Consider the following 20,614-nt stretch of genomic DNA (forward strand, 5'->3'; position numbering starts at 1 on the left):
GTGTGTGTGTGTGTGTGTGTGTATGTGTGTGTGTGTGTGTATAGGACACACAAACGCGCGCGCACTCACACGCGCAGCCCCGCCGACATACCGACACACACTCCGCCGCTGTATCAGTGAATCACACCGATGTCACCGCGGAGCTGCTGAGACCGACTGACTGCTCTCCTTCAGGTCCGCTGCTCACCGACACACCGACCGGCGGAGGAGGACCGGGACGGGATGCGTTTCTGGGAGGGAGAACCGGCAGGAGAGTCCGGAGCTCGTGCAGCCAGACTCGGTGTTTGAAAGCATCACTGGGATCCGCGCATCCACTGATCGGTGACCGGAGGACGGAGAGGCGCACCGGAGACACCGGGACCATGATCCGGAGCAGCGCGGGGGTTACCGGGGACGGATAGAACCGGAGCAGCAGCGGAGAAGCTTCCTGGTGTTCAGTTTAAACAGTCACCGAGCAGGAAGCGGCTGTCCGGTGATTTCTGACCGTTTTACGCACCGGAGCCATGAACCGGATCATCCCGGGAGTTCAGCCCGAAGCCCGGAGAGGGAGAGCGGAGTGACACCGGAACCAGGCTGCTGTCGGTCACAATCAATAGCTGCATCGATCCTAGTGATCCGCTGATCGGTCTGCACCGGGAGAAGCACCGGAGCCGGTTCGAGTGGAGCCGAAGCGCAGCGGAGACACCGGGACCATGATCAGGATCTTCCCGGATTTTAGCGTCCAGGTGACGGCCTCGGCGGCCGGAGGAGCCGCGGCCGGAGGCGGAGGCGGCGGCGGCGGCGGCGGAGGGATGGTGGCGGGACCCCCGGTGGGTCGGGTCCCGGTGCCGGTACCGGGAGCCACGAACGGCACCGGACAGAGCGTGCAGGGAATCAGCGCCTACCAGCAGAGGTAGGACCTGTAGCTGGAGGAGGAAGTAGAGAAGTTAGTTCAAAACGGAGATAATCAATAGTTTGGTTTATCCTTTAATGATCAATAATCAATAGTTACATTTATCCTTTAATGATCAATAATCAATAGTTACATTTATCCTTTAATGATCAATAATCAATAGTTTGGTTTATCCTTTAATGATCAATAATCAATAGTTACATTTATCCTTTAATGATCAATAATCAATAGTTACATTTATCCTTTAATGATCAATAATCAATAGTTACATTTATCCTTTAATGATCAGCTGGACTCTGACTCACTGGAAGCTCTGGTTTTATTCACCTCTAGATCAGACTTTATTTATTTCTATTTACTGACTCATATTCCAGGTTCTGGTTCTATTTATCTCACTGGTTCTGGTTCTATTTATGTATTTATTAGCTTCAGTTTTATTTCTCTCTTCATCAGACGGGTTGGTTTTCTACACCGGCTGATATTTCAGGTTCTGGTTCTGGACTTATTTTATTTATCTCTATTAGTGGGACTCTGGTTCTATTTTCTTTATATCTGTTAATCAGCTGATATTTTTCTACACCGGCTGATGTTTTACAGGTTCTGGTTCTATCGTATTTATCTCTATTTATCAGACTCTACTTTTATTTTCTTTATCTCATTTACGGGCTGATATTTCAGGTTCTGGTTCTGGTTCTATTTATCAGACTGGTTTGGTTTTATTTTCTTTATCTCTACTCATCCGTTGCTATTTCAGGTCCTGGTTCTGCTTTCATTTATTGGACTCTGGTGTAGTTTTCTTTATGTCTATTAATCAGCTGCTATTTCAGGCCCAGGTTCTGGTTCTGGTTTTATTCTATTTATCTGTATTAATCAGCATGTATTTCAGGTTCTGGTTCTGGTCCGGGTATCTCTGAGGTCTGAGGAGCAGAAATGTCACCAAACCTTTTTTCTTTTTCTCCCAGCAGCAGAATGTTCCGTCTTTAACGCCTCTAAGAGGATTAAGGTCCGTATCCGCTCAGATCTGGGATCATTTAGTGTTTCTACAGCGGTGTAGAACTAAAGACGGATCAGAACCAGAGGAACCAGAGGAACCCGGAGGTTCTGGCGGAGCTGTGAGATGTTCTGTTGGCGTGAATAATGTGAAACACACCCGCTGCTGCGGAGAGATGAGGACGGGGAGCGGCCGGTTCTGTTCCTCCAGTCTGAGCGATGCGTCTGTCGGGCCTCACCGGGTCGTTCTCTGATCATCAGGATCTGTGACAGAACCAGAACCAGCTCTGGTCCCGGATCACCAGAACCCGTCTGGTTAAAGAGCAGCTCAGCGTTTAGAGGCTGAAGCTCCGAACAAACGGAACGTCGATCAGAGCCGAGGCCTCACAGAGCTGCTCGTCATTCAGAGAGGTTCTGGAGGGTTCTGGTTCTGGTCGGGACACTGGAGGGTTCTGGGTCTGGACGGGATGTTGGAGGGTTCTGGTTCTGGACGGGATGCTGGGTCCGTCTCAGAGGAAGGATTAGACAGAAAAACTGCTGCAGTCTAACCGGCAGTCGGACCGTTTGGTTCCTGAAGGCCTCCAAGGTCCGGGTCGGTTAGACTGAGGCCTGTAGGGTGGACTGGACCAGAACCGGAACCAGAACCAGTGAGCAGAGGTCCGGTCTGTCCTCCTCTAACAGCTGATGTGTTTCTGCTCCGTTCTCGGCTCTCCCTAACCAGAACCAGCTCAGAGCAGAACCGCTCCGGTTCTGAACCCAGACCAGGTCCTCCTCTAAACAGCTGCGGGTTCTGGTCTGATCAGTCCTCAGATGTGGGTCAGATCTGTGACCTTTATGACCACAACCTGTTTTAGCTCCAGAACCGACCCCAGAACCAGCAGAACCGTCTGGACCCGAAGTGTGGTTCTGGAGGTTCTGGAGGTCCGGTTCCTGCCAGCCCAGACCTGCAGCCGCCCTCCGCCTGCAGACAGATTACCCAGCATGCCTTTGACCTTGACAGGTCATTGAGTGGAGCTCCAGCTGCAGAGGATCAAACAAAACGGATCAGAACCAGACGGAAAACAACCAAGGAACACACGGCCGGGAAAATAAAATCTATTCAACGTACGACAGACGGCCGGGAAAGATTTAGTTTAAGTCACAATTTATTCACAAAAATAAAAATAATAAAACCTGAAAGATTTAATGTCAAGAAAAAATATAAAAATAAAACACGAAGGAAAGTTTAGATTTTAGGATTTTAGAGATGAAATAAATCCACCGTTTACGCTCCAGAGTTTATTACAGGCACACACACACAAATAACAACACAAACAACAACATACACACATAAATAACACACAGATAAACAACAACACACACAGATACACGCACAAATAACACCTAACCAAATCAGATAAATAACAACAAAAAGATAAACACACAGAACTAACACAAACAGATAAATAACAGCACAGGTAAACAACACACAGTAACAACACACACATACAAATATCAACAACACAAACAAAAATATACACACACGCGCGCGCCCTGAGCGCGTGTTTGAGTGTTCCAGTGATTGTAAATGTGGATCAGCTGCGGTGCAACCAGTGATCCAGCAGAGAAATAAAGAAACACGCACACACACACCACGCACGCGCACGGAGCGGCGGTGTTGCGCCGGCTGGAGGACCCAGAGATGTGTGTGTCCTTTTCCTTTTTTCCTGTCAGCAGCCGGAGGAAGGAAAAATGCTCCGCCGAGCCTCAGAGCTTCTGACCGCCGAGCGACGCTCCGCCACGGGGACGGATCCGGTTCCGGTACCGGGGATGTAGGCGCTGCTGCAGCGGCGGCGGGAATGTAAAGATTGGACGCGCCTGTTTGCCGTTTTTCTCCCCGGAGTGCACGCAGGAAATTCCGGCGTAGAGTCCGAGTCGACCGGAGATCCAGAGCAGACGGCGGGACCTGGCAGCCCTCCGCCCCGGCTTCCCCTCACTGCGCCCGGCATGCCGCTGCTGCCGCGGCCGCCTCCCCGCCCGGTCCTCCCGTTGTTTCCACGCTGCTGAGCGGCGGCGGACACAGACAAGCAACACACGCACGGCACGCACGCTCACACCACACACACGCTCACACACACGGACATGGCTTTGTCTTAACACACCGACCATGACGCATTGCTGTCAGGACGCCGCGCTCCGCCGCTCCGCGTCCCGCTGAGGAGGAACCGACGACCGGAGCTGAAGATGGCGCCCACCAAGCCGAGCCTGCAGCAGGACCCGACCCGCAGAGAACGGTAACGGTACCGGGCAGCTCCGGAGGCTCCGGAGGGGCGTGTGCGTGTGTGTGTGTGTGTGCGTGCGGGTAACAGGTCTGCTGTCTTTGACTGCTCTCTGTGCGCGTGTTTGTGTGTGGGAACACCTGTGCGTGCGTGTGCGCGTGCACGCCAGAAAGCAGCGTGTTGACGCTCTGAGGTGCGCGAGCGTCGAGGAGGACGTCCAGAGTGCGTGTGTGTGTGCGCGTGCAGGTCAGACCTGAGTGTGACCTTAAAGGTGTTTGTGCTCTGATTTTTAAGGTGGATTTAAGGTGGAAATGTGAGGTTTTTGTGTTTCTCTGATGAATTAATCATCAGATCCAGTTTATTTCTGTCAAACATTAAACTCTGCTTCTGTTTCGTCACCTGTTGATCTGAGGATTCATCTGAAGCTGCTTCTCTTTGGTTCATCAGCATGTTTCAGAGGCCTGGCGTGTGCAGGTTTCAGGTGTGACAATAACGCGTTGTTGGCGTGTCATTGGCGTGTTCTCTTCAGCTGTGACGTGTTGATGAAGCAGCAGATAGTCTGGTTCAGACTGAGGATGATGCAGATCTTCAGATTACTGGAGCTCCACTGGTGGCTTTTAGTCTTTGCTGCTGTTTGTTCTTCTCTGCTGTTTTAGTCTGCAGTCAGGCCGTCTCTGCCTTTCAGCTGATTGTGTCTGTATTGTGTTATTTAGTCCGTGTTGTGTTTTGTTGTCTGTATTTTTTTAGTCCGTGTTGTGTTGCTGTGAGTCGGTCGGTCTTTGTGTTGTTGTAATGACAGCAGGTGAACCTGTAGTGATTCTTGTTCTCCAGGATGAAATCTTCCTGAATCGGGTTTCATTTCTCTCCGTAGACGTCAAACACTCGTTCTCCTCCGTGAAGCCGCTGCTCTGAATCTCTGATGTGGTTTTATTTCTTCATTTCTTTATTTCTTCGTGTCCGTTGGTCTGAGCAGGAAATAAAACAGAAATCACATTATCCTGAAATATGATCACTAATTTCAAATGTTTTTTATCAGCTTTATAAAATCACATCTGTTTCTGATTCTTAAACAAACAAAAATGTATTTTTACTCTAAATGTTTGACAGTTGTGTACGTTTCTCTGCAGGCTTCACTTCTCATCATTTAAACAGAAACACTGAATTTATTCTGAACTCCAGTTTAATTATTGAGGTTTTATTTTCATTTCTGTGATTTTTAAAACGAGGCTGCAGCGTTTTAAACTCGTCTGAAGCAGATTCTGATCCAATAATGCAACAGTTTGGGGGATTTATTTAACACAAAGGAGAGAGTAGACGGTCGTATTTACCTCAGATCTGCTCTTTTTATTTCTCAGTCTCCTTCAGCACAGGAAGCAGGAACCTCCAGGCTGGAGATGTGACGTTCTGCTGATGGTTCCTGGAATAAATCAGCTCTGCTTCCTTCTATAATTTTCATTTTTAACGACGTCCCCTGAATGTTCCTCCACCTTTTATCCCGGGGCATCGTCTCTACATCCTGGGCTGAACAACAGGACTGAAGACTGTTAGCTGTGGAGTAATCCGAGTTGTGACTGGATGTAATCTGATTACTGTAGACTCAGCAGTGCAGAATAATAGTCACTGGTTTAGATTAGAACCGACTTGAACCTGCGATGAGGAACTTTGCTGTTTTTATGCTCAGACTTTAATCCTTCCTCTGAAGTTTAATTTTCATCTCCAGCATCAGATAAGTTTTTTTTATTCCTCTGTATTCTCTGCTGTTCTTCTAGCTTCTGTTTCTGCTTCTTCAGCTCGACTAAAACTCATCCGATGTCAGAAACCAGATTAAATTCCAGATTTACCTGCAGCTGCTGCATTTTGAGTTTCTCTCTCAAACATTTTCTCTCTAGCTTCAGATGATTATTCTGGAATCCTTTTGTAACTTTTAGGATTCAGGGTTTAGATTCCTCTGAAGTTCACGTTTTATTGCTGAATAGGTTTCCGTGTACGAAGAATTTAACTCGGTTAATGCTGATGAGAAATAAAATTAAAGTGTTGAAGGCAAATAGGTGCTTTTAAATCCAAGGTATGATAGAAACAATGGAAGTGTTTAAAGGCAGAGTGGAGCAGAAATGTGCAAATGAATCAACATAATCTTCTGAGACTGTGCAAAACTACACAGTACGTGATGTAAAGAGCTTTAATGTGCTGAATGACGTTTATCCTGTGTGTTGGTGGTTTAAGCTCGGAGTCTCTGCTGTTCTTCAGGAGCTCAGCTGCTGTCCAGGTGTTTTCATTCAGTTTCTGCTGTTTATCCTCATTTACCTGTTTCTGGAGAGAGAAGGTGGAAAGTTAGTCAGTAAAGCTCCATTTATGTGGAACAAACCGGACGCTGATCCAGTGAAGAAGCACACGATGCGTTTGAGTTCTGCGGGTCGGAGCCCAGCAGCAGATTAACAGCAGCTCATTTGCATTTATGAGCTGTTAAAGAGCAGGAAGAAGCCGGTGGAGGGTCATGGGTCGGATGTACGGAGGAGGAACTACACCTCGCTGCTGTCCGGCTCCAGGTTTTATCTGTAATTCAGGCTCGTATCCGCCGTCCGATTACCTGCAGGCTCCTGGAGCTTAATCCAGCTCAGAGAATCAGGAGTTTTACTGCAGCGGGGCTCTGATTCTACGCTCGTCTTTAAGCTGGTTTTAGTGGATTGTTTTCACATTTTTCTGGTTTGAAAACCTGAAAGGAAAATGATGACAGTGAGACCAGACGGATCCTCACCTGTGAGTTCTAGAAATACAGAGAAAGACGTTAAAGTCTTCTCTCTCGTCTCTGAAAGGACAATTTAATTTAAAGCCCAGAACCAAATAAAGTCTGGTGTTTCGTCGGGTTTTCCTGCCAGAGATTCTGGTTCTGATGCAGCTCCTATCTGATGGATCTTATCAGCTTATCATCAAACTACCTGCTGGTGTCTGACGGCAGACTGTCGGGTTTTTAGGAATCCTTTAAAAGAAATAGATGCATTTAAAGAAGCAGTTTGTGGAGGTGGAGCTGGTTGAAGCTGTGATGGAGGAAAACAAGCTCCACCGGCACAGGTCTGTGTTTAGGTGCTGAGATGTTCCTCAAATGTCTTCGTGGATGGAGCAGATCATCAGAAAAGATCCACCACATGCTGAATGTGATTGGTTTGTCGGTTTACCTGCTGTTTCTCATGTTTTCTGCACCCCTGAAGTCCTGATAATGGAGTAGTGGAGGTCTGACGTGTTTCCACAATGGATTTTTCTTTCACTGGAAAGTTAATTATAAAAACAGCAAAATATTAAATCCGACATGCAGTTCATGTCAGATGCAAAGTTGATTTCTTTCAACTCTCATGAAGAAGCGGCTGGTCCTGAAGCAGCTGGTCTTCAGAAGCCTCATGATGATGGAGGTTCGGGGTTTCTGATGGTTTTGGTCTCAGGATCAGCTGATTCCTTCACTGAGTTCACCTCCAGACCACGTAAAATAGGTTTTATAATGAAAGACTGATTGATCACAGGTGATTGGAGGAAAAGCAGCTCCACCTGCTCCGTCCTCCAATCACAGGTTTATCGGTTTAATCTGCAGCTCGTCATGTTGGAGTGTTTTACGGTCATCAGTGTAATCAGGATGTAACGTCCTGCTGCCATCATTCTATTTAAATAATCACCTACTGTTCCTACAGTCGCTCTAATTTCATCCTAAATGTGGATATTTTCCTCCTCGGTGGCAGTAGTCTAAATTTTGATTGATTGATAGTCTGAAGATCTTTGGATGAAACGTTCGTCGTCTTGGACTTTAGGAAGTTCTGATCCACATTTTCCCCGTTTTATAGAACAAACAGCTGATTGGTTAGTAGAGGAAGTGAGTGTTGTCCCTCACGGTAAACTAGTTTTCATTCCTTGATTGGTTGCAGTAGTGTGTTGTTTAGTTGTCGGTCTTGGACGCTGGTCTGACCGGGTCCTACGAAGCATCTAAAGGTTCTGTTCAGCTTCCATGACTGCTGCTAGAAGAGAGGTGCTGGATTAGTTTCAGTTAAATGAGATAAAAACCTGGAACATGTTAACATTAACCTGTTGCGCTTCAGTGTCCCACCCGCGGTACACTTTGAGATCTGCATAAGCAATTTGCTAAATGTCCGAGGGCTGCAAACCCGATTATACAAACACTATACGCCGATGGAAAGCTTAGATTCTCATGAATCCGCCGGTATAAACCACTTTCAGATGTGATTACCACAGCGGGTGAGAAAAACACATTTGTCCGACAAAAACAAATATTCATCCATCCGTTCTCTATACACGGCTTCAACGTACACAGCGCGACTCACATTTCCGGGTTCATTATTACACACAGATGAAAATATTCCACAAAAACGGCCATAATCCAACCTTTTACATCCAGATGACACAAGCCAGTAAACTATTTTGTCCAAAACATGTCTTGAAGACGGTATATGATCCACGAATCGGTCGTTTTCAAGGAAATGCACCTCGCGATGAGCGTCCAATATTCCCTGTATTGCTCGTCATATTTTTAATTACAAATAGAATATTAGCGATTTTTTTTTTTTTTTTTTTTTTTTTTTTTTTTGTTTTGTTTTGTTTTTGTACTGAAAATGGCTGGAATTGATTGCAGCTTAAAGGGTTAAGAACTCATAGACAACGTGTGTTCTCCAGTTGGGTTCCTTCTGAAGATCAGTGGTCCAGCTGAGATGTCTGAGTGATCAGCTGAGGGTTAGAGCAGGCCATTGTGTCTGTGGGTTCATCTGTATTAAATGTTGCTGTGATTTCTGATCATCAATAACTGGGAAATAAACACTGCATTTCTGACATATGGAGGAATGAGCAGCCTTGGAGGAGGACTGATCTCTGAGGGCTTTTCTACTTGGTTAATATCTGAATTCCTGAACTGGTTTCTGTTCAGCTGTTTGGCAGTCAGATGCCAAATCTCCGTTGTGTCCTTGAATGCACCACAAGGAGAACCTAAATGTGCAGCTGTATCTGCAGAATGAGTTGATGCCCGACAGTGATGGGAAAGGGTGATTAAATGTTTTATTGTGAAGTCTGGTTCTCCTGGAAGAAGCAGAAAGGAACGACTGGCTGGAAGCAAAGCATCCATCTGAACACCAACGCTCTGAGATAAGACCTCTGGAGATGCTGTTATTAATTCAGTCATCCATCCATTCATCCATCCATCCATCCATCCCCTACATCCATCCATCCATTCATCCCTACATCCATCCATCCATCCCCTACATCCATCCATCCGTCCCCTACATCCATCCATCCATCCCATACATCCAACCATCCATCCATCCCCTACATCCATCCATCCATTCATCCCCTACATCCATCCATTCATCCATCCATCCATTCATCCCCTACATCCATCCATCCATTCATCCCCTACATCCATCCATCCATCCCCTACATCCATCCATCCGTCCCCTACATCCATCCATCCATCCCATACATCCAACCATCCATCCATCCCCTACATCCATCCATCCGTCCCCTCCATCCATCCATCCCCTACATCATCCCCTACATCCATCCGTTTATCCATCCATCCATCCATCCAACCATGCATCCATCCCCTACATCCATCCATCCATCCATCCAGCAGTAGAGTCTGTCAGCAGCAGCAGCAGGTTTTTCTTTTTTCTGTTTGTGGATCTATTTCTGGGGGCATTTCAGCGCCGATAGGCATCTGGAGGAGACCAAATTAATTTCCAGGTGGAGGAGGAGGACAGACTTCATAGCCGAGTGCACAAGTGCTCCTCCTATCAGTACAGTACAGTGGCGAGCAGAGGAGGATGATGGAGAGATGATGGAGAGGAGGCAGCAGAGGGAGGAGGTCCAGACAGGGAAGAGCCGGACGGTAAAATCAGAGGACGGATCATAAAACCCAGATTTCAGACCGAGAGGGAAAATGGAATAAAGAAGGATATTCTGTGAGTCAGAACAAGACGTGACAGCATCAGCAGTTTATATGAATGTGATGGGGACAGCGCCATCATGTGGCTGCTGCTGGTTTATATGTAAATTATATATATATAGATTTTCTATAGGGAGGAGGGCGGGTCAGCAGAACATCAGATTAATTAGTCATCTACATGCTTTTATTTTGAAAAGATGAACCAGATGGTAGCGGTGATGATCAAATGTTTGGTCTATCTTGAAGTGTTGTTTGAGTACGGCTTGGTCCATGTAGGGAGGAGGATGGGGTTGGAATGAACAGACGGGCAACAAAGCATCAACAGTTTTCTTTAAAAAATGAACATGATGATACCTAAACCTTTACTGACGACCTCAGAGGTGGAATGAACATTTACTGTTCTGTTTTGACCCGTGTTGATGTCCACTGAGCAGAATGAACGTCCATAAATATAAAAAGAAACTGATTAAAAACAGCCGATGGACTCACCACAATCCACAAGTTCAGTTTGTTGCTTCCAGCTGTTTGTAATTTTTCCTCTGAGTTCATTAAATTCCTGCAGCATCAGGATGAGAGAAGATTATTATTATAATTCAGAACCATCTCTGACATGGAGACAGGACCTGTTCTGTCTGACCTCCGTTATAATCTGGAAGTTTCCGTACGAGCTGCAGCTGCTGTCATTAAGGTGGAAATGTGTGGATTCAGATAAAATAAAACTTTACTGATTCCTCAGCAGGAAAAGGATCATAAATGTAGGAACTACAATAAAAGATAGAAATATACAAACATATTACAGAGTTTCTAATACCTCTGAATGTGGAGAACAAAGAAGCTGCACACACTTACTGTAAACAGAAAAACACTTTAATTACATGATTTTTAGATGAAGAAAACTGAGTTTTGCTGCTCAGGTTTAGCGTGCTGATGCTGAATTATTCCACTTTTCTCAGAGGGAAATTCTGCACCTTTAAAATGTGCTGCCTGGCGTTCACGTTAACGTTCATCAACACTGAAGACATTTTATTTTAGGAGCTGCTGGTGAGAATTGTTCACATTTTCATGTTTTATTCTGGTTGTAGAGACGTTGTGAGGAACATTGGCGTTAATCTGAACAGAGCAAAACAGAAGAGATGCAGCTGAATCCTAGAAACACAGAGAAGGAAAGATCCGAACAGAACCAGGAGGTTAAATGTGGAGCAGAGATCAGAAGCTGAGTGATGTGGAGTCTCATCGACCTGATTGGCTCTCAGCAATGACACCGTTAGAACAATCACACTCTTCACCGCCGGATGAAACCCTCAGCTGAAGCTCAGATGAAGCTCAGAGCCCTGCAGACGCACATCCATATATATATATTTATATATATGTATAAATAAATAGTACATTGTAGTGGATATGTGAAAGCGGTGGCTTCTGTTCTCTGTGTTGGATTCATTCATGCGACACATGGATCTTTATTTTTTTGGAGGCGCTCTCCGTTTCTGCTTCCAGACTGAGAACACAAACTCCTTTATAGGACGGGGTGTTGCAGCTAAAAGTGTCCGTAGGGAACAAGGACACCCAGCAAAGGTTCCACACATCCGAGACCAAACTTTGTGTAATTAGAACAATAAAATAACAATAAAAAAATAAATACAGCACCAGTCAGAGGTCAGACCTTCTCATTCATGGTTTTTATTTATTTTCTACATTAATTCTGACATCAAAACTAGAAAAGAACAAATATGGAATTATGTTGTAAACAAAAGACTGTTAAAATGCAGAAAATAATACAAATAAATACATAAATTAAAAGCACTGAATAAGGAGGTGTGTGTGTGTGTGTGTGTGTGTGTGTGTGTGTGTGTGTGTGTGTGTGTGTGTGTGTGTGTGTGTGTGTGTGTGTGTGTGTGTGTGTGTGTGTGTGTGTGTGTGTGTGTGTGTGTGTGTGTCTCTTTGGGAGGAAAATGCATAGAAGAGTGTTCCCAATAACACAAATAATAATAACAATAATAACGCCAATAATAACGCCAATAATACAATAATAATACCAATAATAACGCCAATAATAACACCAATAACACAAATAATAATAACAATAATAACACCAATAATAACAATAACGCCAATAATACCAATAACACCAATAATAACACCAATAATAACAATAATAACACAAATAATAACACCAATAATAACACAAATAATAATAACAATAATAACACCAATAATACCAATAATAACACCAATAACACAAATAATAACACCAATAATAACACCATAATAACACAAATAATAATAACAATAATAACACCAATATAACGCCAATAATAACGCCAATAATAACACCAATAATACCAATAATAACACCAATAACACAAATAATAATAACAATAATAACACCAATAATAACGCCAATAATAACGCCAATAATAACAATAATAACGCCAATAATAACGCCAATTGTAACGCCAATAATAACGCCAATAATAACGCCAATAATAACACTAATAACACCAATAATAACGCCAATAATAACGCCAATAATAACGCCAATAATAACAATAATAACACCAATAATACACCAATAATAACGCCAATAATAACGCCAATAATAACGCCCAATATAACAATAATAACGCCAATAATACCAATAATACCAATAATACCAATAATAACACCAATAATAATAACAATAATAACGCCAATAATAACACCAATAATAACGCCAATAATAACACCAATAATACCAATAATACCAATAATAACACCAATAATAATAACAATAATAACGCCAATAATAACAATAACGCCAATAATAACGCCAATAATAACAATAATAACACCAATAATAACAATAATAACACCAATAATACCAATAATAACACCAATAACACAAATAATAATAACAATAATAACGCCAATAATAACACCAATAATAACACCAATAATAACGCCAATAATAACACCAATAATAACACCAATAATACCAATAATACCAATAATAACACCAATATAACACCAATAACACCAATAATAACACCAATAATAACACCAATAATAACAATAATAACGCCAATAATAACACCAATAATAACACCAATAATAACACCAATAATAACACCAATAATACCAATAATAACACCAATAATAACACCAATAATAATAACAATAATAACACCAATAATACCAATAATAACACCAATAACACAAATAATAACAATAATAACGGCAATAATAACACCAATAATAACGCCAATAATAACACCAATAATAACACCAATAATAACATCAATAATAACACCAATAAGACGGTGTAGATGTGTGGCAGCGGTGGTGCAAACGAGCGTTTTTAGAAGCAGCAGCAGCACGTTGCAGGTTTTCCATAAACTGATGCAGTTTCAGAAAACAGATTTGTGCTTGTTTGTCTGGAGGAGTTCAGTCTGAAAACTCTTATTCAGACTGAATTCATATGACTCAGTTTTAGTAAATCCGTCTGAATTCAGTGAATATTTTCTGGTTTCTGACAGAAAACTGAAGGCGTTTAATGAAACTCTGGTCCTCATTTTTCTGACATTTTCCACCAAACAGCTGATGGATGAATGCAGAAAATGATCATCTGTTTACACTTCAGTCACTTTTAATGCACAGAGTTCAAATATTTTCTCATTCAGATGGTTTATTTTATTATTTTAAAGTTTTTCTTTGTTGTAAATTAATTATTAACTGAATCTGAGGCCGTCACATAAAAATATCTGAAATTAGGAACAACATTCTGGACGATTTATTACGATAAAATGACGGATGATGCTGAAGATAAAACTCATCATTAATAATATTAGTAATAATCTTCCTCCTCCTCTTCCTCCTTCACTTTCTCCTCCTCCTCTTCCTCCTTCTCCTTCTCCTCTTCCTCCTTCTCCTCCTCCTCCTCCAGGATGTAATCACCTCCTTCTGCTGACTCTACACTTTCTCAGCTCCAATATCTACCTGTCCTTGAGAACACACACTTCAATTACAGCCCACCTTAGATTGGACACACACACACACACACACACACACACACACACACACACACACACACACACACACACACACACACACACACACACACACACACACACACACACACTCTGTTTTATTACTGTTTCTGTATTATTTCTCCTCTTTTATTCTGTAGTTCAGGTTTTTATTCTCCTCTGCTGACCTGTGACCCTCCTGGGTCTGGTCGTCATGGAGATGATGATGATGATGATGTAGGTGATGATGATGATAATGATGAAGGTGATGATGATGATAGCAGCAGGTCCAGTCCTGGAGGATCAGATCAGAACTGTGGCTTTAACATCTGGACTTCAGTGACCGGTAGAAAGGAGGAGACGGAGCTGGAAGCTTTCCTGAACGTTTGCTTAAAGTTTCCTGAACGTTTGCTTAAAGTTTCCTGAACGTTTGCTTAAAGTTTCCTGAACGTTTGCTTAAAGTTTCCTGAACGTTTGCTTAAAGTTTCCTGAACGTTTGCTTAAAGTTTCCTGAACGTTTGCTTAAAGTTTCCTGGACGTTTTGCTTAAAGTTTCCTGAACGTTTGCTTAAAGTTTCCTGAACGTTTGCTTAAAGTTTCCTGAACGTTTGCTTAAAGTTTCCTGAACGTTTGCTTAAAGTTTCCTGAACGTTTGCTTAAAGTTTCCTGAACGTTTGCTTAAAGTTTCCTGAACGTTTGCTTAAAGTTTCCTGACGTTTGCTTAAAGTTTCCTGAACGTTTGCTTAAAGTTTCCTGAACGTTTGCTTAAAGTTTCCTGAACGTTTGCTTAAAGTTTCCTGAACATTTGCTTAAAGTTTCCTGAACGTTTGCTTAAAGTTTCCTGAACGTTTGCTTAAAGTTTCCTGAACGTTTGCTTAAAGTTTCCTGAACGTTTCCTGAACATAAACTAACTAACCATCATCTGAATGTGTAGTGTGTGCAGGACAGTAGGGCTGGCCCCTATGGTGGTTTCTGGTCTCCAGATATTCGGGTCCAGCCCTACAGGACAGGTGTTTGTGTGTCTTTATATTTCTGTATCGGTGATGTGTCCTCTGTCCTCCTCTGTGGTTTCCTGATGACCCTGAAAGCAGCACGGAGGAAAAGGATCAGGTTCTAGAATATTCAAATGTTTTATCTAATGAATCTGTTAATGTTTCTGTAGAGTTTTATCTGATGGTATAATTTATCTGGTACTGTGTAGAGGCTCATTATTAATTAATTCTAGCAGCTTTTATTCTGCTGATGCTGGACTTCAGATTTTTAGTTCTGCTTTAGGTCTCTGATCATTCTGACTGCACACTTTATACATCTGTGTGTTCTACTGTGTTCTAGTGTGTGTTGTAGTGTGACTGAGCAGACCTGCTGTGTGTTACATGGTGACATTTGGGAGAATCCTGGACCTCATGCTGATCAGAGTCAACAGTCTTTACACATCTGACACAAACACACACAGACTCTGTAACACACTCTCTGCTGTCTCCGTGTGGTTAAAGGTTGTGGATGAATTGTGGTTTTTGTCCGTTTAACGTTTGGATTTTTGGTGAATCTGGTCGGAGGTTTTTGGTTCTAAAGTTTGTGTTTATTTGTTTATTTATGTGATGGGGACAGTGCACAGTAATGAGCGTCTGTTTAGGCAGCAATAGACGTAAATATGCCAGATTATAGCGGCAATGCTCATTTACATCCTCAGTCCCTGGACAGGTAAAAACCCACAACAGTGAAACACAAGGCAATGTTTCACAATAAAAAGACAATATTTCACAATAAAGGGACAATATTTCACAATAAAAGGACAATATTTCACAATAAAAGGACAATGTTTTACTATTAAAGGACGATATTTCACAATAAAAGGACAATATTTCACAATAAAGGGACAATGTTTTACTATTAAAGGACAATATTTCACAATAAAAGGACAATGTTTCACAATAAAGGGACAATGTTTTACTATTAAAGGACAATATTTCACAATAAAAGGACAATATTTCACAATAAAAGGACAATATTTCACAATAAAATGACAATATTTTACAATAAAAGGACAATGTTTCACAATAAAGGGACAATGTTTTACTATTAAAGGACAATATTTCACAATAAAAGGACGATATTTCACAATAAAAGGACGATATTTCACAATAAAAGGACAATGTTTCACAATAAAGGGACAATGTTTTACTATTAAAGGACAATATTTCACAATAAAAGGACGATATTTCACAATAAAAGGACGATATTTCACAATAAAAGGACAATGTTTCACAATAAAGGGACAATGTTTTACTATTAAAGGACAATATTTCACAATAAAAGGACAATATTTCACAATAAAGGGACAATGTTTTACTATTAAAGGACAATATTTCACAATAAAAGGACGATATTTCACAATAAAAGGATGATATTTCACAATAAAAGGACAATGTTTCACAATAAAGGGACAATGTTTTACTATTAAAGGGACAATGTTTTACAATAAAAGGACAATATTTCACAATAAAATGACAATATTTTACAATAAAAGGACCATATTTTACTATAAAAGGACGATATTTCACAATAAAAGGACAATATTTCACAATAAAGGGACAATGTTTTACTATTAAAGGACAATATTTCACAATAAAAGGACGATATTTCACAATAAAAGGACGATATTTCACAATAAAAGGACAATGTTTCACAATAAAGGGACAATGTTTTACTATTAAAGGACAATATTTCACAATAAAAGGACAATATTTCACAATAAAAGGACAATATTTTACAATAAAAGGACCATATTTTACTATAAAAGGACCATATTTCACAATAAAAGGACAATGTTTCACAATAAAGGGACAATGTTTTACTATTAAAGGACAATATTTCACAATAAAAGGACAATATTTCACAATAAAATGACAATATTTTACAATAAAAGGACCATATTTTACTATAAAAGGACCATATTTCACAATAAAAGGACAATGTTTCACAATAAAAGGACAATGTTTTACTATAAAAGGACGGTCTAGAAAATACACAAAGAAGCTGCTGCTGAAACAGAACAACAACAACTGGAAGGAGGGAAAAGACAGGAAGTCACACGAATCACCAAAATAAAAACCTGGAAGCAACACGCTGAACATTTCAGTCATCTCACGTCTTTTGTCACTTTCTGGATGTTTGACGTTTCGACCATTTAAAACCCGACATCAACATGTTTTAGTTATTTAAAAAGTTTATGTATTTATTGAATTTTATTGGTTATTTCGTGTCTCGTTATGAAGCATCTATGGTCATCTGATGTCTGTTTTACATCTATTTAACAAACCTGACATCAACGTGTTTTAGTTCGTTATTTAAAGTCTCTTTATGAACCATTCTACGTCACATTTGAGGTTTTACATCTTTTTTGGTCGTTCATCACATTTCAATCCTTGTAGTTACTTGCAGCTGTTCCACTCTGTTCTGTTTCTGAGCCTTTAATTCATTCATCCAGTAGCTCTGGTTTTTCTCTCAGCATCATTGGATCCATTTCTGAATGTTCTTTCAGCCGTTCTGGACCAGTTTATGGACTTTAAGAGCGTTTTTAGAGTCGGTTCATGTAATTTCAGTTTTTGGGTCATTTCTGATTATTTATAATTTTGCAAATCTTTTTTTTCATTTTTACATTTTTCTTGTCATTTTGGATGTAAATATTTCCATCTTGAAAGCCTCTCCAGACTTCTCCTCTCTGCTCATCAGTAGATGTTTCACCATGCTGGATGGATCCTCTGTTCTCTGTTTGAAAACTCTCTGAGTGTTTCTCTGCTGGTCTTACACACGTGGACAAAATTGTTGGTACCCCTCAGTTAAAGAAGGAAAAACCCACAATTCTCACTGAAATCACTTGAAACTCACAAAAGTAACAATAAATAAAAATTTATTGAAAATTAAATAATCAAAATCAGCCATCACTTTTGAATTGTTGATTAACATAATTATTTAAAAAAAACAAACTAATGAAATAGGGCTGGACAAAAATGATGGTACCCATAACTTAATATTTTGTTGCACAACCTTTTGAGGCAATCACTGCAATTAAACGATTTCTGTATTTGTCAATGAGCGTTCTGCAGCTGTCAACAGGTATTTTGGCCCACTCCTCATGAGCAAACAGCTCCAGTTGTCTCAGGTTTGATGGGTGTCTTCTCCAAATGGCATGTTTCAGCTCCTTCCACATATGTTCAATGGGATTCAGATCTGGGCTCATAGAAGGCCACTTTAGAATAGTCCAACGCTTTTCTCTCAGCCATTCTTGGGTGTTTTTGGCTGTGTGTTTTGGATGGTTGTCCTGTTGGAAGACCCATGACCTGCGACTGAGACCAAGCTTTCTGACACGAGGCAGCACATTTCTCTCCAGAATGCCTTGATAGTCTTCAGATTTCATCGTACCTTGCACACTTTCAAGACACCCTGTGCCAGATGCAGCAAAGCAGCCCCAAAACATTACTGAGCCTCCTCCATGTTTCACCGTAGGGACAGTGTTCTTTTCTTCGTATGCTTGGTTTTTGAGTCTATGAACATAGAGTTGATGTGCCTTACCAAAAAGCTCCAGTTTGGTCTCATCTGTCCAAAGGACATTCTCCCAGAAGCTTTGTGGCTTGTCAACATGCATTTTTGCAAATTCCAGTCTGGCTTTTTTATGAGTTTTTTTCAGCAGTGGTGTCCTCCTTGGTCGTCTCCCATGAAGTCCACTTTGGCTCAAACAACGACGAATGGTGCGATCTGACACTGATGTACCTTGGCCTTGGAGTTCACCTTTAATTTCTTTGGAGGTTGCTCTGGGCTCTTTGGATACAATTCCAACGATCCGTCTCTTCAATTTGTCATCAATTTTCCTCTTGCGGCCACGTCCAGGGAGGTTGGCTACTGTCCCGTGGGTCTTGAACTTCTGAATAATATGAGCCACTGTTGTCACAGGAACTTCAAGCTGTTTAGAGATGGTCTTATAGCCTTTACCTTTAAGATGTTTGTCTATCATTTTTTTTCGGATGTCCTGGGACAATTCTCTCCTTCGCTTTCTGTTGTCCATGTTCAGTGTGGTACACACCTTTTCACCAAACAGCAGGGTGACTACTTGTCTCCCTTTAAATAGGCAGACTGACTGATTATGAGTTTGGAAACACCTGTGATGTCAATTAAATGACACACCTGAGTTAATCATGTCACTCTGGTCAAATAGTTTTCAATCTTTTATAGAGGTACCATCATTTTTGTCCAGGCCTGTTTCATTAGTTTGTTTTTTTAAATAATTATGTTAATCAACAATTCAAAAGTAATGGCTGTTTTTGATTATTTAATTTTCAATAAATTTTTATTTATTGTTACTTTTGTGAGTTTCAAGTGATTTTAGTGAGAATTGTGGGTTTTTCCTTCTTTAACTGAGGGGTACCAACAATTTTGTCCACGTGTGTAGCTGAGTCGGTCCTGGAGAACCAGAACCAGGAGGAGGAAGGTTGTGGTTCTCCACAGTCTGGTTTGTTTTGGAGAATGTTTTAAATGAGACGCTGAGATTCATTCTCCTGATGGAGCAGCTGGTCTCAGATGATGCCTTCAAGGACTGTTGGAAAGTTACATGTCCGTTGGAGAATCATGGTGATCGTCTCAGTGTTGGTCTAATAAATACATGTATGTTCTCACTGACATGTAGTTATTTAATAATGAACCATCCTGTGTGTGTTTACTGCAGGATTGTTTCCTGTTTCCTTCAAATTAAAACAGATTCCATTAATTTTTCAGCGGCTCTTCGTCCGTCAAGGTGGATTTAAATTTAAATTTATGTTCTCTCAGCAGCTCAGAGAGAAAAATGCTAAAAGTTGTTTTTTCAGGAAATCAAGACACACACACACACACAGACACACACATACATGCAAACAGTGAACTGCAGCACACACACCTCATCTTCTGCTCTGTTACTGTGTTTGGTGTGGGTGTTTTAGTGTACGTGTAGTTGTTAGTGTGTGTAGTGTGTAGTTGTTAGTGTGTGTGTAGTGTGTAGTTGTTAATTGGAGTGTAGGTCCATGACAGCTATCAGCGGCTCGTTCACTACATTAATGAGAATGATAGCAGCTTTAAAAAGACGGTTCCACCCTCTGACCAAACTCATTAACACCTTCATCCTCCTCTTCCTCACCTTCATCCTCTTCCTCACCTTCATCCTCCTCTTCCTCACCTTCATCCTCTTCATTCTCTTCCTCCTCCAGTTCTTCTTCACTATCTCGTCTTTTCTTTATTTATTTCCTTCCGTTTTTTCTTCTTTCTGTCTTTTTCTCTTAAACTTCAGCTCATTTCTTCGTCCTTAAGCATCTTTCTACTCCAGTTTTATTATTTCTTTTCCAATCAGAAGCTCAGAGCAGAAACATGCCGTAGTCCCTGGAGCAGGAAGGGTTAAGGGCGTTGATGAAGGGCCTGACAGTGGCTGTCTCGGGGTTTGAACCTCTGAACTTCTGATCAGTGGCCCAGAAACTGAACCGCTGCTCCACCTTCATTGGTTCACGATGTTTCATAACTGA

General features: G+C 41.5%; 1 protein-coding gene across 1 annotated transcript in view; it reads left to right on the forward strand.

Moving 5' to 3' along the window:
- Positions 1-418: 418 nt before the first annotated feature.
- Positions 419-20,614, forward strand: part of LOC110959949 (neuronal PAS domain-containing protein 3) — a 394,699-nt gene continuing 374,503 nt past the window's right edge. The window contains exon 1 of the mRNA XM_051946489.1: positions 419-892. Within this exon, the coding sequence (XP_051802449.1) occupies positions 693-892 (200 nt within the window). The 5' untranslated portion in view covers positions 419-692. The remainder of the gene's footprint in view (positions 893-20,614) is intronic.

The sequence above is a fragment of the Acanthochromis polyacanthus genome, chromosome 1, assembly GCF_021347895.1.
Source record: "Acanthochromis polyacanthus isolate Apoly-LR-REF ecotype Palm Island chromosome 1, KAUST_Apoly_ChrSc, whole genome shotgun sequence".
In the NCBI taxonomy this organism is placed as follows: domain Eukaryota; kingdom Metazoa; phylum Chordata; class Actinopteri; family Pomacentridae; genus Acanthochromis; species Acanthochromis polyacanthus.